At 50.4% G+C, this 17,635-nt stretch overlaps 1 protein-coding gene across 11 annotated transcripts in view; it reads right to left on the bottom strand.

Moving 5' to 3' along the window:
* Positions 1–3,052: 3,052 nt before the first annotated feature.
* PTPDC1 (protein tyrosine phosphatase domain containing 1) overlaps positions 3,053–17,635 on the bottom strand; it is a 62,179-nt gene continuing 47,596 nt past the window's right edge. For 10 of the 11 annotated variants that reach the window (XM_086684782.1, XM_086684790.1, XM_086684785.1 and 7 more), the window contains 7 exons: positions 16,749–16,829; positions 16,410–16,528; positions 15,306–15,443; positions 12,374–13,608; positions 9,076–9,261; positions 7,433–7,543; positions 3,053–4,865 (listed from right to left, as the gene is read on the bottom strand). In XM_086684782.1, the coding sequence (XP_086540908.1) occupies positions 4,749–4,865; positions 7,433–7,543; positions 9,076–9,261; positions 12,374–13,608; positions 15,306–15,443; positions 16,410–16,528; positions 16,749–16,829 (1,987 nt within the window). In that variant the 3' untranslated portion in view covers positions 3,053–4,748. The remainder of the gene's footprint in view (positions 4,866–7,432; positions 7,544–9,075; positions 9,262–12,373; positions 13,609–15,305; positions 15,444–16,409; positions 16,529–16,748; positions 16,830–17,635) is intronic. The other variant, XM_086684789.1, reaches the window with a different exon arrangement.

Below are 17,635 nucleotides of genomic sequence, written 5' to 3'. Positions count from 1 at the left end.
CAGATAAACTTGAGGAGCATGTTGAACAAAATCAGCAAGTCACGGGAAAATACACTGCATTCTTCAATCTATATAAAGTGGAGACACCAGCAAAACCAAGCCATGTGCCGCCTGAGGTAACGGGATGAAGAAACACACACGAGGTGCAGTGGGAGCATCGAGTATACTGGTCAGCTTGGGCTGTGTAACAAAGACCACAGAGACGGTGGCTTAAACAACAGAGACCATCCTGTCACAGTCCTGGAGGCTGGAATTCGGGATGCAGGTGTGGGCAATCTCCCTCAGTCACTCAGTGGTCTCCCCTGAGGCCTCCCTCCTGCCGTGTAGACACCATCTTCCCTGTGTCCTCACGTGGGTCATCTGTCTGTGTGCGTCTGGGTCCTCACTTCCTCTTCTTATAAGGACACCAGTCACACCGTCTTCGGGCCCACACACATGACCTCATGTTACTTTAATCACTTCAGTAAAGGCTCCATCTCCAAATAAAGTCACATTCGGGAGGTTTGGGGGTCGGCACTTCAGCACATGAATCCAGCCTGTGACACCCCTCCATCTTCTTGGGCTGTGTAGTCAGGTAGCTGAATTTAACTACAGTTAACATATTCTGTTCCAAGGAATCAGAGCTGAGTTTTGAAGGACATTTAGAATTCAGTGAGTCACAGTGCTGGGAATTAGGCTTCCAGCATTAGTTAAGAACATGCGCTAATCGTGGCTCCTGATGGAGGGCGAGAGACTGAATGGCTCCTGTGTGTCCCTGGCAACAGCGGAGGCCAAGCACTGAGTGGGCACAGGCTCGCCGAGTTTCACACTGGTCTCTCCCACTTGTTTTGGAAGTCCACTGGGGGGAATATAGAATAGTCCTAGAAAATAATTGATCATCTAATCTAAACTTTGTTAAAATAATTCAGGAAATATCACCTACTTGTCTCAGGAACATTACATTTAATATTAGGTTGAACTATATAAAATGGCCGTATTTGATCATTTTTGACCTGCAGGCTTTCCTACCTGGTTCAATCTAATTCAATGTCTAAGTTTTTTATTTTTATTTTTTATTAAAAGAATTTTTTAGTATTTATTTTTGAAAGAGAGAGAGAGAGAGAGAGAGACAGAGCATGAGTGGGGGAGGGACAGAGAGAGGAGGGAGACACAGAATCAGAAGCAGGCTCCAGGCTCTGAGCTGTTAGCACAGAGCCCGACACAGGGTTCGAGACCATCTGAGACCATGATCTGGGCTGAAATCAAGAGTTGGACACTTGACTGAGCCATCTAGTGCCTCAGTGACTGGATTTTTTTTTTTAAGTTTTATTTATTTATTTTGAGAGAGAGAGCCAACAGGGGAGGGGCAGAGAGAGAGGGGGACAGAGGATTTGAAATGGGCTCCGTGATGACAGCAGAGACCCCGATGTGGGGCTCACACTCCCAAACCGTGAGATCATGACCTGAGCCGAAGTCGGACGCTCAACTGACGGAGCCACCCAGGCGCGTCTGGATGTTTTAAACGATGGCTGAGAATGAAGGATTCCCAAAGCTACACTACTCAATGGTTCCACTGTGATTATTTACAAATCAGTCTTAGTGTCAGTGTTGGGCTAATCAGAGACCCGCTCATGCCTAAAACCATAAGTAAAACATAATACACACCTGCATAACAGGATTTGTTGCATTTTTCTCTTGCCATGTTATCTGTAAACAATTTTCAACCATCTGGTATCGAGTAGACTCTTTTATTTTTTTATTTTATTTTTTTTCAACGTTTATTTATTTTTGGGACAGAGAGAGACAGAGCATGAATGGGGGAGGGGCAGAGAGAGAGGGAGACACAGAATCGGAAACAGGCTCCAGGCTCTGAGCCGTCAGCCCAGAGCCCGACTCGGGGCTCGAACTCACGGACCGCGAGATCGTGACCTGGCTGAAGTCGGACGCTTAACCGACTGCGCCACCCAGGCGCCCCGTCGAGTAGACTCTTTTAAATAAGGTGATACTCTTGAGCCACATTCATAAAAATAAAAAATCCAAAGGGAATATCATCTTTGATTTACTTGCCCTGAAAATATATCAATATTGTTCATTTGGAACAACAACAAGAACAAAGAGGTCTTGAGGAAACGATCACTTTTCATCAATTCCCAAAATTACTTGGGGACCTTCAGACATCAAGAACTTGGGGCAAGCACTTTGTCTGCTGCGTACTGGCTCTGGAGATTTCTTCAGACGTCTAGAGAACTGGCTGAAACAGGACACAAACATGTGCACGAGCAGGTGTCCCCCATTCAAGAGCAAACAGAAACTTCGCTGACGTAGGACACGTGGTTTCTTGTGGAACCCGGTCTTCTCGAGGTTAAGACCGGGAAGCTGCTGAAGACACGACTCGGCACATCACAGGGTGTCTCTGAGTTCTGCAAACAGATAGAGCGGTCTGGAAACCAGCAGCACCAGCGAGCTCTTGGACAGGAAGTCCCGCGCTTCCTAAGTGTGATATGCTGAGATCACATGACAGCACCACGGCAGCCCAGCCTGCTCCAGAGGATGGAGACCATCGCTAAGTCACAAACAACACGATGCTCTATGGTGCCACCACAGAGCCCAACGCTGAAAGGGCCCTGCGGTCCCTGCCGGGCACGCCACACACAGGCGGCTTTGGGGGGAAGAGCACGGGGTCTGGAGTCCGTCAGACCGGGACTCCTTCATCAGGCAAGTGTGAACAATACTTCTCTCTGGCCTGAGGCAGAGCGCGTGTGCGGCCATGGCGGTCAGTTCTGGATGTGTGCGCTCTTGGCCCTGGAGCCGAATCCCCCACCCCGGAGGTCCTTCCTTTGGGCTACAGAGAACTCCTCACCCACTCCAATACAGGAAAGGCAGGAGCCCCGCTGACCTCAAGACTCCCCTCACTCCTTCCACCTGGAGCCCTGCTCCCCTCCCACCCCCACCTGCTCGTCTGGAACCAGCAAAGTCTGGGCTGACCACAGCCCACAGGGTCATCTCCTCCCAGGGCACCTCCGTATCGTCAGGGTCTCAAGAGCTCCAAGCTAAAGACATACGAGCCTTATGGTTTGTTGTTTGCACTTTTATTCGAATAAATACAAAACCTGGAGACAGCCTGGTTTACCTGTCCCACCGGCCTCCTCAGGCTGGCGTGCGGCCGTGGTCACATTGTGGCTGCGCGGGATCCGTGCTCTAACCTGATCATCACAGACACAGGCCAACAGCCACTTGTCGAACGAACCCTGCTGGCCCTTGTCCATGTGACACTGACAGACACGTGGGTAAACATCTTTTTGGGTAAAAAACATATTTTTATAATGTACCTTTGGATAAAATGTAATCTTTTCTCCCCTTCTTTCCCAGATCAGGCACTTAAAAATGAGAAATCTCAGCAACAGGCAACCCAGTTCATTAAAATTCACTGGATCTGGTTTCCCAAGAAAATTCAAACAGTGTAGGAGGAAACGGCATTCAGCATCTGCCGCCAGAGTCGGTAAGACCCATAATGACTAAAACGTTTCTGATGTGCCAGTGCCGGATTCAGAGACGCAGGAGTTGGAGAATCTCATCCAAGGTTAGTCTCGCTTCCCCCAAGTTTCTGTCTCTAAAATAGCGTGACAGCTTTAGTGTGAAACTGGTTTGATTAGTATCACATCTGTTGGGAAAAACGATCACCCTGTGCGGCCTGGCCTCTGATAACTGCACACATTTGTTACAGCCTCAACTGCTGAATGACAGCTCGGTCCACAAAGAACCCGTTAGGCAGTTACTAGTCAGGCAACAAATAGTTTACTTACTTAACTAAAGCCCATATGGTGAATGCAGGCTACGTGCTCACATTTCAGTTTAAGAATCTTAATTTTCCTAGTGAAAAGTGGCAAAAGACAGGGCCCTAGGGCAGCGGGGTCTGCAGAAGGACGGACGTGGGAGGTACGGGCTGCGTGGCCCTCACACCGTCAGCACAGTGCCTGCCTGGGCCTGACGCCTGATCCGTGCGGCCCTCACACCTCACACCGTCAGCACAGGGTCTGCCTGACCACTTCCTGTGAAGACGCTGTTTGGAGAGAGTAAGGCTGGATGTGCGGAGAGATCAGCAAGGCCATCTGGAGGCCCGAGTCTACTTCCTACGATAAAAAAATCCAACCACCTCATGACCACCCTTAACACAAAACTAAATCACTCCAAAAAATAATATACTTTGAAACCCTTTGACACATTTATAAAAAGAAAAAACAAAAAATTTCCAAATTAAAAAAATCCTTTAAAAATGTTATCAATCGCCTTCTTAACAAATACAAAATAGTTGAAGACACTTTGTGACTTCCTCAGGTCATGGATCAGGCTCACGGATCCACAGTGAAGTTTTACTGCTAAAATTGCCTACTTGGTAAAAACTCCAGCAAGAGCTCCATCAACAAAATAGCTGTTTTGGAAAGAAGAATTACAACTTTTTCCAAAACGTCAAAAAGAATAAAGATGTAAACACCATGTACTTAACATATTAACACAATATTAATTCAGTTAAATAAATACAAGAAAGTGGCACCAACATTATGGCAATTTTTCAACACAAAAATGTAGCTCAAGGGTATTTTAAAATAAATAATCGCTCGCAACAGAAATGAGTGTTCTTTGCACAAACCAAGAGCGTCTGGATAAAGTGCTGGGACCCGAAACGGCTCCACACCCCCTTCCTGTTCATCTGTACGCACGAACGCCGCCTGGGTCTCCGGGTCTGGAGTGTCCGCCGTGGGGAAGCGTCACTAAACGTCAGGCTGAGGGCCATCTTTTGTCATTTTCCCTTTCTCCTCCAGTGTGTGCTTAAATATTTTCTTTAGGGTGTCGTAAACTATTGGTCCGTTTTCAGAGTCAAAATTAACCTGGTGACAAAGAATATATGGATTCAGGACACCGTAACAGAATTTTAATCAGCCTGTTTTGGGAGAAGAGAAAGGGGGTGGAGAAAACCTGACTTACAAACACAGTTATATTCAACTAAACACACACAACTCACGTCCCACGTTAATTATAACCGAGAGACTGTATTAGAACTGTTGACTGTGCCAAAGGCAAACTTATGAACGAAAACAAAAGATTCAATCCAGCGCCTGGACAGGTCCACTCACAGGCTGTCCTGAGGCAGGGCAGCCACGAGGGCGGAGTGGTGAACCTGACACTAATCGCTGGTGGCACAGGAAAGAGCACAACAGCCGCACGGCCGCACCGCAGCCACCCGACAGGGAGCCTGGTTTTCCACCTGCCAGCCATGCTGCGTCAGCTCACAGCCGACCTCCGTGACACGGGACTGACCCCCCTCCCTCCCTCCTTAGCACTTCCGGGAGGAGTCGGCAGAGGCTCGCGGCTTCATCTGCCACACAGAAAATTGTCCCAGAAGCCAGCCAGCTCACCCCTTGGTGGGGAGGTACCGTGTCCATGCTCGTGGACTGTTTGCCCATGTTCACCGGGACACAGGGTCGAGTGATGGTAGGACACAGAACGGGACACCTCCACCCACACCCACACCTACAGAAACGAGCCACCCAGTCAGTAACCCCTCCTCCGGAGGGGGTGCAGGAAGGCTGTGCCCGGCTAGCACATCTGTGGACACAAGACCACTGGCTCAGAGACAAACAAGTCTATGACTCCGGACAGCGTGTGCGTCCCAATCACGGGGTCCCCTTGCCCTCCACATCCCCATCCTCGATGAGGTGGGGGTGATGCGCAGCGGCCCAGGCGGAGGCCGCGCACACAAGGGCTTTGCATCATAGCCGATGACTCCGGGCTTAGGTGACCCCAGTGTTTGATGAGGGGCCGCAGCGGGCCTGGAAAGCTCTGGCCAAAGGGTACCAGGACCTTCCTCATATGCCGCAGCTGTTGCACAGCTCTCCTCAAAGAGCCAGCCCTGGACAAGAGTGGTCGGGGCCTCTGCTCACAAGACCATGCACCCGGGGAGACACCCAACATCTCCCAACCTCTTTACACTTGGGTTTGGAACAGCTCCTATGTTTAACTTTTCATTAGGATCCTCTAAAAGGCCAACAGAAATTGTACAGAATTCCCACCACCTTTAGAGAAACAAACACTAATAATTTTTTTCAGTTAAATTCAGAAATGAAATCATATTGTCTATCCTACCTGCAAAAACTTCTCATTAACCTTAGTAGTGGTTTGAATTGTTCACTTTGCTAAGCATCCAGCTAAGCCCTCCCCAAGGGCAGGTGGCCTCACGGTCCATGAAGACATAAATGCAGATGTGAAGGACCATGCACCCTGGGTCTGAGCCACTGGCTCTGGAAACTGTCAACAAGAGACCAGGAGACCAGGGCGGTCAGTGCCACAAAGACCCCACCGGTAACGAGGAAGCTGCAGGAAGGACAGCACCTTGGAGAGCGGAGGGGAAGACGCTGTGAACGCGGACAAACATAACTAGGGTCATCACTAACATTTACCACAGATGCTGTCACTGAAAAGCGGGGCTCTTTGTTTAAGGCCGTTTCCACATGGCCTATGAGAGGCTGCAGGGTAAGGGGTGCCCTTTCCCCTGGCATGGACCTGGCTTTGCTTCAGCCAGGAAGCACTGCTGTAAGCCAAAAGGGCGTATATATGAAGGAACCTTTTCTTTCACTTTCTTTTTTTTTAAAGTTTTTTTTTTTTACATTTATTTTTGAGAAACAGAGTGAGACAAAGTGTGAATGGGGGAGGGGCAGAGAGAGTAGGAGACACAGAATCTGAAGCAGGCTCCAGGCTCTGAGCAAGCAGTCAGCACAAAGCCCGACGCAGGGCTTGAACCCACGAACTGTGAGATCATGACCCGAGCCGAAGTCGGACGCTCAACCGACTGAGCCACCCAGGCGCCCCTAAAGTTTTTTTTTTAATGTTTATTCTTGAGAGAGAGAGCATGAGCGAGAGAGGGGCAGACCGAGAGGGACACAGAATCTGAAGTAGGCTCCAGGCTCTGAGCTGTCAGCACAGAGCCTGACGCGGGGCTCGAACTCACGTGAGATCATAGCCTGAGCTGAAGTCGGTCGCTTAACCGACCGAGCCATCCAGGTGCCCCTCTTTCACTTTCTGCTTAAATTTGCTAACAGGACAGGGGACCGGGCCATTAATGGCGGATGCTGGATTCTCAGGGGCCGGTTACTTGTTTATGCCCAAGGTAGAACTCCTCCACCAGAAAAGACTCTCTGACTCCTACCAGGCATGTGATTTAGAAGTATTTTCTCAACATCCAAGTGTTTCTCTATCAAAGCTCTCTGTTCCAACGTTCTTCAAAAAGTTCAGCTCTTTCTGATAGCACTGTTGGGAAATTAATATATTTTGGCTAAAGTCTACAACTACATTTGAGAAATGTCAAACACACTTCCATTAAGGAAAAACAGAGCTGAAAGTTTTATTTCAGAGCAGGTGAGTGACCTCTGGATTATGCCCCCTGCAGCGTGTGACCCACCTTGGTGAAGGCTTTAATGGCGCGGGCAAGGATGGCCTCCTCCACATCCGCAGGGATGGGCTGCAGGTTCACAATGCAGTGCAACACGCAGAGAATGGTCTGGTGCTGGCCCTGTGTTTGCAGAAATCAAAATCAAAATCAAAATCAAAATCAAACAAGCGGTTTGAAAAATGCCTCAAGAAATAAACTCAAAGCAACTGCAGAGCCAGGAACTGGTTGTGACCAAGTACTCAGAACCTCTGATACTGAACGACCTACCAAGCGCTCTACCAATATTCACTGTTGGGTGTTAGTGTAATCTGAAAAGCTTTCAGGAGATAACATCCAAGCTGCGGAGTTATTATACAGAGTAAAACTGTCATTGCAGATCAAATGTCTTCCTTGCCGTGAACAGAGACGATCCGCTTATTTCTGGACAAAACTGGTTCTGTGCAGCTAGCGAATGCTGACTTAGCACTGGGATAGACAGGAGGACCAGCATGGGGGACAGACAGACAGTGCTGTGGCCTCCAGCAGTGCGCCAGCTGGAACCTCAGGGGAAGGACGGGGGTGTCCGGCTTGACCCCCCCCGGGGGCTGTTCACTTCAGAGAAGCAAAGGAGACACCTCAGCACTGGAAGAACTTGCGCCCAGTACAGGCGCCCCTGCTGTGGCCTCTGAAATCTACTGTAAGGACCTGATCTGAAACGCAGAGGACCCGCAAGCAGAACTCAACACTACAGGGCTGTGTGGAGGGGTAACAACTTGAAATAACATAAGTGCCCTGTATGCGGGGATGGCAGTGAAGGCCGTGGAACCCGGGGCGGGTGCCGTGTGACAGATGGGCGCGAGCTTTGTGCCAGATCAGAGTTCGAGTCCTGCTCTACACACGCTGCCCCTCTTCCCTGTAAGGTGGGGCTGCACTCTGTCTGGGCCGTGGAGGCGAACAAAGCTGAAAACAGAAATTATGACCCAGCGAGGGCCTGGCTGACGCCCCAGGGGTGACCTGCCCCCGTCTCCCCTCCAGGTTCATCTCTGTCAGGCAGCTGCTCAGAGGGCAGCCTGGCAAATGGACTCCAGACACGGGGCGTCCTCATCTATAAGGTCGCGTGCGAGCGTGTGTGTCTGAAACATGAAATACGAAGTTGTTTCTGAAAGGATTTGCAGCTTCTTAACAAATGTTTGAAAGAAAGGACTTGAAAATGTTCAAAGTGGTGTTCCTAGAATCATGGGTATTTTCCCTTTTTGGTTTTGCATCTTCTTTTTTTTAAATTTTTTTTTTTTTAACATTTATTTATTTTTGAGACAGAGAGAGACAAAGCATGAACGGGGAAGGGTCAGAGAGAGAGGGAGACACAGAATCCGAAACAGGCTCCAGGCTCTGAGCAGTCAGCACAGAGCCCGATGCGGGGCTCAAACTCACGGACCGTGAGATCATGACCTGAGTCGAAGTTGGATGCCTAACCGACTGAGCCACCCAGGAGCCCCTGGTTTTGCATCTTCTAAGTGTTAGGCTGGGTGTGCATCTCTTCCCGCCTTGGAAAAACCTAAATGAGCCCCAGATATGGGATTCGGCACGAGTTCCCTTTTCCGCAAGAGTTCTGAGCACGAAGCCCGCACTTTGTGGGCCTTGGTTAACTTATCAACTGGCCAACAGCCTCTTACCTTCTCTAACAAAAACAACGCTTCTGCGGCCTCTGTGTGGCTGCCAGCCAACATGTCCACGTCCTCCTTGGTTATCACAGGCTCCTTCAGCTGCTCCACCCAAGACCACATTAAACTGCACAGGATGGAAGGGTCCCTTTCGCCACATATTCTTTCCCAAGCTCCGTCTCGGGAATTCAGTTCTTTCTAAAAAGAAGAGAAGAAAGAGGAAGAGAAAGAGGGAGAGGAAGGAGAGAAAGAGAGGGAGAAGGAGAGGAAGAATGAGAGGGAGAGGGAGAAGGAGAGGGAGAAAGGGGAGGGGAGGGATGGAGAGGACAGGGAGAAGGGTGAAAGGGGAGGGAGAGAGGGGGAGGGAGGGAGAGAGGAGAGGAGAGGGGGAGAGGAGAAGGGAAAAGGGGAGGGGAGAGGGAGAAGGGGAGGGGAGAGGGAGAAGGGGAGGGGAGAGGGAGAAGGGGAGGGGAAGGGGAGGGGAAGGGGAGGGGGAGGGGAGGGGGAGGAGTGGAGAGGGGAAGAGAAGGAAGAGGGACAGAGGGGAGGGGAAAGGGGTAGGTAGAGTGAGAGGAGGGGAGGGACGGGGGGAAGAGGAGAGGAGGGAGAAAAGGGGGAGGGGTGAGGAAGAGGAGGAGGGAGGGGGTAAAGGGAGAGGGAGAGGTGAGGAGGGAGAGGTGAGGAGGGAGAGGTGAGGAGGGAGAGGTGAGGAGGAAAGGGAGGGGAGGGGATGGGGAGGGAGAAAAGGAATAGGGAGGCGTGAGAAGGGAGAGGGGGAGAGGGAGGGGAGGGGAAGGAGAGGGAAATGAGGAGGAGGGGTGAGAAGGGAGAGGGGAGGGGGAGAGGGAGAGACAGAGAGGCAGCACCACTGAGGTTTGAAGGCCCTCAGGCTGTCCATGAGTGACAGTCCCGGGCTCCAGGCTGTGGATCGGGACCTTCCCAGTGCCCCCACCAGCAGGTGGCACACTGGGCTGAGACACTGAGGCTCTCTGAGCCTCAGTTTCGGTCTATGAAGCTGGGGGCCCTGCATGTTGGGCCGATTTAGCTTAAGGTCTGCTCAAGAACCACCCCCCACCCCCCAACCACAGAGGGAGGGTTGGCCTCAGCGCTAAGCTCTGCACCCCACCCCGAAACCACAGAAACTGTTCAGGAAGAGGGAGAGGGAGCCTTCCTTTTCAGGGTGCTTGGAACAAAGCAGAAATACTCACCGCAATGAAGCGGAACGGCAGAGGAAAAAGCGTGACTGAGAGCACATCTGCGTTACCCTGGGTGAGAAGAGCTCCGACTAAACCCCCCAAGACGGCCCCAGCAAAGAGCTTAGAAGGCGACAAGCGGGGCAAATGCACTTCTTTTCAATTCCCTTCCGGAGTCCCATGTGAACACGGGACAAGCCCGCGTCCTGAGATCCGATGGGGGGAGTGACCCGAAGTCTTGCCCACACCCCAAACGCCTGCAGGCGGCTTTGAATGCTGACCTCACAGAGAGCAGGGAAAAGAAGAGTTTTAACTTCTGATGGGGTTCAGACCTAGGTTTCAGTCAATACGGTGCGTGTGTGCTACAGTAATATGCATAATAATTGCCACATGCATTCATTCACCATCCTTGGAGGCCCAAAGGGCACACGTGCAGCCCAGGGGAGGGGGCCCTCGCTCAGAGGCCCGAAGTGAGAAGGGGGCACACAGCATTCCCCGCGTTTGGCTGAACCCCAGACGTGAGGCTCCTGCCGCGCTGCTGCCGGGTCCCGTGGCTCCAGGTCCCTCTTCGTTATCTCATAAAGAGGCCATGAAGTTCGGCTGTGGGGACCCCGTTCCCCACCGATCATGCACATGGCAGATCTGGTGTGCAGTTGTGACCAGAGGCTGGGCGGGACGGCACGAACCAAAGGCTCGCCCAGTAAAATGCCGTCACGTTGTCACGTTCTCTGACACGACAGCAGTTCTCTGAGCTGCACCCGCGCAGCTGTGTTCGGCCACATGACCCGACCCCTGTGACCCTTGATTTCCCGGTCTGTGATGCTTAACTCATGAGGACTGTTAAGTTAACAAAGAATCTGTGGGGTATCCCCTGCCTTACGGGTTCCTGCGAGAGCAGGTGACGTAACAGCAGATGAGAGGGAACAGGCAGCACTGTGTGGTCCAAATCACAGAATTCAACTAACTGGTCTTATTGCTCAAAGGCCCATGATGAAATCCAGAAAAGGAAACAGAGGGCAAGCCTATCTAAACCAAGGGGCTGTGTTCACCTCTAGGAAATGCTTTCACATGACAGTCCAGCCGCGCAGGACTGGCCCACGAGGGGTCCCGCCACGAGCTCTGTGGCCCACGGCCACGTAAAGGAGGGGCCCACAGACTGAGCGAAAGGCTTGTTCAGTTTGGAGCGGAAAGAAAAGACTTCATGTTGTGGGAAATCTGTGTGTGTTAGGTATTCACTCGGCAAACACCCGTGGCTCTGATGACAACGAGCACTTGCTCTGCGGTGACACGGCCGTAAGCGGGTGCGAGATTCCTTGCCTCAGTTCCCACCTCTGCACCTGGAAGGTTCTGACCCTCCTGGAAAGTGCACGTGCCTTGCTTATTAACTTAGAATACACAGGAGCAGCTACGCGAATGATTTGTGGGACATTATGGGCTAAGGAGTCTAGATCCCACGGAGCCGGGCCTGTCAGCTCCACACATGGGCGGTTTACTAGCTTCTGGTAACTACGTGGGAAGGCCTGCCTTTTGTCTACACTAGCTGCTCATGCCGGGTGAAGAGTACAGCTGATTTAAGACTGTGTTTCTAATGAAAGCGCACCACAGAAAGGGGTTAAAATTTCACATTCCAACTTAAAAGCCAAGAAATGGACCCCAAAGACCCAAGGTCAAGAAAAAGTGACAGCACAAAGGCACTCCATGGCTGCTTCCGTCTGCTCTGTGGAATCACCCCCCCACCCCCCCCCCCACCTCACTCAGCACTTGGGTCCACCACTCGGGGAAAGAACCTCTCTCTGTGGTTCTCCAGGTGCAGCTCCCTGACCTGAGTTCTGGTTAGAGATGCTCAGAGCGGCCCCCAGGCCAGGTCTCACGGGCCCAGCCAGAAGGAAGCCCCCCGCCCGACCCGTCAACGAGCACCCACGCCCTGCTCACTCAAGCACCCTAAGTACTAGGTGTTGAGCCCGTTCTTTCACACAGACACCGAGAAACCTCAAGTTCCAAAGTTAAGTGTGACACAAACAGGTCTTCAGATTCCTGTCGCACTTAAATTTGGTAAGACGCTGTTTTGGCCCCGACCGAAGTGCTTCCCACACGTTAGTTAAGTGAAGTAGAAGTACCTGCCACATCTCTACCTTCCTTTTCACTCCCTCCTCTTCTGCAAGCTCACTGAGATCTGCCAGGGCTTTGGCAGCCAGCACTCTCCTGGCTTCGGCACTCAGTTTGGCCTGCGAAGCAGTGTGCGCAGTGACCTCAGGCAGGTCTTTGCCTTCCTGGGCTGTGGGTCCAACCGAGGAGGGTACTTTGCAGAGGAAGTCACGGTCCCCGAGGCTGCGGGGAGTCTCAGAGCAGTGAGCGGAGGGAGCCCCACACAGACGGGGCGCTTGCTGGGGACAACGGTCCGGTTCCCCAGGGACATCCGCAAAGCTGGGTCTCACTGGATCCCCAGGGTTGTAGGGACCCGAAACCCCCGAGGAGAAGGTTCTACTCCGCTGTACTTCCTTCGCAGCAGTCTCCCTATGGAAACCCGGTGACCCCTCATCCCTGAGTCCTTCCAGGCCTCCAAATTTAGCTTGATTCCAGAAAGAGAATGTATTTCGGACCAGCGTTTCCTTACTCAGATCAAGCTGTGGAGACTGGGGGGTGTGACAGTGGCTTATGGGCTTCTGCTGTCTGGGGTTATGGCCAAGCAAGGCTGCGGCAGGCCCCGTCCATGGAGCTGCCCCCTGCCCCAGAAGTGACTCAGCCCTCTTTAAGTCAGAGTCGCTGTAGCTGAATCGCCTTTTCAGAGGCGTCAGGGGCTGAAGGCACTCAACATTCCGCCTCTTCCAAAGAGGGTCAATCTGCTGTTCGCTGGAAAGAATCACATCCTGATTCTCAAAATCCACGGCCACTGCAGCGGGCGGCAAGGAGTCTGAGGCGTCACTGCCCTGCCTCAGTAACTCTTTGTCCAGCTGCATGGTGATCACCTCAGAAACAGTCTTTTCGATTTCCGCACACAGGCTGGGCCCCTCTGCCACCTCTTCTGTCGCCACTGGCCTGTTCTCAGCTAAATCCAGCAACAGTTTGCAAACGAGGTGGATGATTTTGGGTACGTGTTTCAGAAGGCGGGCCTCATAACCATGAAGCAGATGCCGCTGGCGAATCAGATACTGTGCTAAAGTAATGGCGTGTGCCTTGGGGTCACAGCAAGAGAATATATTGCGGAGAGGGATGAGAAACTGGGTAAATTCCCTTACACAGAGGAGCTGTCCTCGAGTTTGTATGGAATTGGGTCGCTTCGCCCGAACAAATATAATTGCTTGGTCAGCAGTCATTCTCGTGGCGAAAACCAAGTAACATGCTATTAAAACGCCTAGAGATAAAGAGAAGATTGGTATGAAGAAGGTTATCGTTTAGTTATCACTCTTCAAGATTTAAAATTTGAGTATGTGTTAGGAAAGCATATTAAGAATTATTTTAAGAGCCACTATAACTTACTGACTTCTTGTACAAGTGTTTATTCCCTGTCTGTATGTCACGTCTTCCCCTGAGAATCCAGTCATCTCTCTACCCAGAGGACGACAGTGTGGGTGATGGGGATGGATGCAGGAGTGAGAGGGGGTGAGGGGGACCAAGAAAGTGTGGCAAGGGATGGGGGGACGAGGGGGAGGTGGCGAGGGGATGGGGGGACGAGGGGGAGTGTGGTGGGGGGACGAGGGGGAGTATGGTGGGGGGATGAGGGAGACTGTGGTGAGGGGGACAAGGAAGTGAGAGGGGATGAGGGAGATGTGAGGGGAAGGTCCACCAAGGTGTGTGGACTGACTGGATGGGATATTTTAAGGGTGTTCAGAGCAGAAAGCAGACCGTGGATTTGATGTGGTCCCCGTGGGGCTGGGGAACAGGAGGATCAGAGGCTGGACCACAATCCCTCCGTTATCACCCCTCCCTGCACACTTCCTTCCCACCCCTGCCAGCTTTGCCATCAGTTGTTGCCACATCCCCAGCCTGGCATTTTTCCTTTCTGGGTATTTTTTACCTGGGGATTATTATTCATATTCAGTCTATTTCTGGACTTTTCGTTTATACTAATAGTACTTTTCTCCAAACCAAGATATAACTTTATTCTGTAAGTACTTGTTATTAAAGAAAACAAACTTAACATTACAAACATTATACATTTGCATTAATTAATATCAAATTAAAATGAATAACATACTGGTGATAATTGATCAATTAATCCAACAATAACAGTTGACTAATATCAAGATAAAAGGCAAATCAGAAGACATGCGTGTGGTTCGCCAAGTCTGTTAAGCAAGCAGGACAGAGCCCCTGCCCTCCCAATGCTCCCAGGCACGTGGAGACCCGGGGGCTGGCGCACAGCTCAGGTGTCTGCTTGGACCAGGCTACAATTAAGATTCTAACCTTAAGGTATTTGCTTTTGTAATAGTATCAGCACTACACTGAGATTTGCTGCATTTTTAAGTAAAATCATTGATTTTTACATAGAATTTGAAGCACAGATAGACTCCCGTCACCACCCAAATCCTTCCAGCCCTGAATTTAAATCCTGGCTCTGCCACTTACTCAGCGTAGCAAACTACTTAACCTCCTTCAACGTGCACATTGTTGCCCAAGACTTAAAAAAACAAAAGTGTAAAATGCCTAGAGCACACCAAATAAAACAATGCTTTCTATTCTCATTACTTTGGTTAAGGAAAACGCCATTTTTAAAATACATTAACTATTAAAGTGTTGGGTTTTTTTTTTTTTTCCTTTGAAGAAGAAAAACCAGACGGATCATTTAGTGAGCCGTGGAAACCCATCTGTTTACTAAATATGATGAGTTTTCAGTCCTAGGTCTTTCAAAAATACTCTCACAAATAAATGGTCACTGAAACTGTCTTTTCCAAAGATAGTTCAAATTTCTTTCAGTGGGTTCTTTCATTTGAATCCAAAACTCCGACAGGATTCTGAAAACTACTTCTCTTCTCTCCTCGTATTAGGAAGCATCGCTCTGTCCAGGTTTAGATATGCTCTAAGACAGTAAGTCCACTTCCTAGAATTTACCTGTTCGACCAAGCCCTGCATGACAATGGATGGCTACTTTCCCTTCCTGTAAGGCAAATGTCGTCACCTTCACCATGTCTAAGACAGTGGTAAGCGATGCCACACCGTAATCCTTCCATCCGAAATTGTAGAAATAGACTGGACAATGAAACAGAGAACAGAGAAGAAAAATCAACATAAAGGACAGTACGTGAGCAGCCGTGTGAAGGAAGCGCGTGGATTCGTGAAAAGCGCACAGCTGTGAGGCAGGCTGGCTGCACTGCATGCGGAGGCTAAAATAATAGGTTCTTTATATTTCCGGTAAATTCACTGTTTGCATTTCTTACAAAGCACATTCTCTATTACTCAAGACATTTCCTGCTAAAACTCAGCCAGAAACAATTAAGGAGAAACAGGACTGCAGATTAATAAAAGCCACGACCTTCACCCAAATTACTCAGCCACAGAAGGACAGCACGCCATCTTGTTCAAGCGTGGAAATGCGTTTAAAGGACTGGCAAGTGGCACAAGCTGGGTGCATACAGATTTTCCACCTAGTGGAGACAAAAAAGCGAGGCACACGCTTCTTAGAAACAAGTCCCCAAAGTGGCCTGGGCTGGTCCTTTCCAGCCTGGTGAGAATGGCACGTGTTGAGTGACCCCATCCCTAGGCTCCCGGACTTGGGCTCCTGGGACTGCCCAGTAAAGAACCCCTGAGTACCACCCAGGGGCAGAGTCGGGCTTCAGTAACAGCATGAGTGAGTGCTGTGTTCCAGTCCCGCTGCCATGAGTAAGCCGTGTGGTCTGAGTCGGAACAGAGAGCAGTACCACGGGATGGGACGGATGGGTAGGACAGGTCTGGCGCACTATGATGGCAATTCATGCACGCTTTATTTCTACAGGGCTCGTCCCAAGATCGCTCGCACGGGACAAAAGAAATCCTGTACTTTCAACAGCAACGCCAGAGAAGAATGGTCGCATTATCTAGAATCAATCAGCTCATCTCCCCCATTGGGAGCCTACAGTAAGCGTTCGTTCATTCCATCACCCTCTGACCCAAGAGCAGAGTGGGCGAAAGCCTGGGTGCTGTCCTTGGTAACTCACGGAGGGGAAGTGGGGGACTTACTGCCGGCCTCCATGAAAGCTTCAGGAAGATACGTGAAGCCACTTTCTTGTTCCAGGGGGTTCCCGCAGCTGGCATGCTCCCCAGGGCGCTGCAGGTTGATGATTGTTTTTATGCCATGGCTTACCGGAGAAAAGAAAGAAGTTACCATATTGAGAGCTAGAGTTTTAAAAAAATCAACCATCTTTTGGCATTAATAAACATTACTAATAACTCTCAAAACCTTAACTTCCTAGTTGAAAGAAGCCCTTCACTGCCTACTCTTTGACTATTTGAAGTCAAAAGTGACAGACAAGAAGACGCGAGCTGGCTTATCGAAGTGTGTCAGCGTGTAGCATTTACCTTCGGAACTGCTCGATGATGCAGTACTTCTCGAGGAGCTCAGTGGACGGGCGAGCCATGGCCAAGATGTTGTCAGTGACCCTGAGGTGGGAGGACGGGGCTGGTGAGATGCACAAAACCTGGAACGTTCTAGCTCTAAGTACTGAGAGAACGAGTTATCAAGTCCCTGTTTTTTCTACGATTTCAACAGTTGTAGAACAATTTTCTTATACAGCTCTGGCTTCAATTTTGCATCACAATTAGGGCTCTAAGAGACCCTGGAAGCCTGGAAAAAATTCCAGGACGTAAAGTATTTGTGGACTGCAGCAGAGTGTTTTCAAGGACTCTCATGAGATTCTAGCAGACGTGACAGAGCCACCTCATCGGGCATCAAAGGCAATTCTGCCCCCCCAGTCACCCGTTGTGTGAGGCAGGGATAACACCTGCCTCGTGGGGTTGGCACGACAATTCGACAAGGTGTGGGTGTAAAGTCTTTAGCACAAATCCTGGCGAGTGGTTATGAATAAATGCCGACTTATTGTGATTTAGCGAAACATCTGGGCTTTGGGGTCAGCCGGGTCTGGTTTCAAACGCTGGCTTTTCTGCTTTCTAGCTAAGTAGTAGATTACTTAGTTGCTCCGGACTCAATCCTCTCATCACTAAAAGGACATTAACAATGTCTACTTTTCCAGCGCTTCATGAAGATGACATTATAATGTGACAGTGTCTAGCAGAGCGCCTGGCCTGTAGACGAATGGACTTTTATGGAATGTACGAATGGACAGAGGCCCGACAGACAGCGGATCCTGCTTAGGGCTCTAGTGAGAAACACCGGGCAGTCCATCGGGGGCTGTGGGCCACATGAACCTGAGCAGTAACAGAGACGTCGGCTGAGCTGATCAGGGTCC

This window comes from Puma concolor, chromosome D4 (assembly GCF_028749965.1).
Source record: "Puma concolor isolate L17-30 chromosome D4, mPumCon1.1.hap2, whole genome shotgun sequence".
Taxonomy (NCBI): domain Eukaryota; kingdom Metazoa; phylum Chordata; class Mammalia; order Carnivora; family Felidae; genus Puma; species Puma concolor.
Note: the sequence above shows the minus strand (reverse complement) of the source record. Positions and strands in the feature narration are given on the sequence as shown.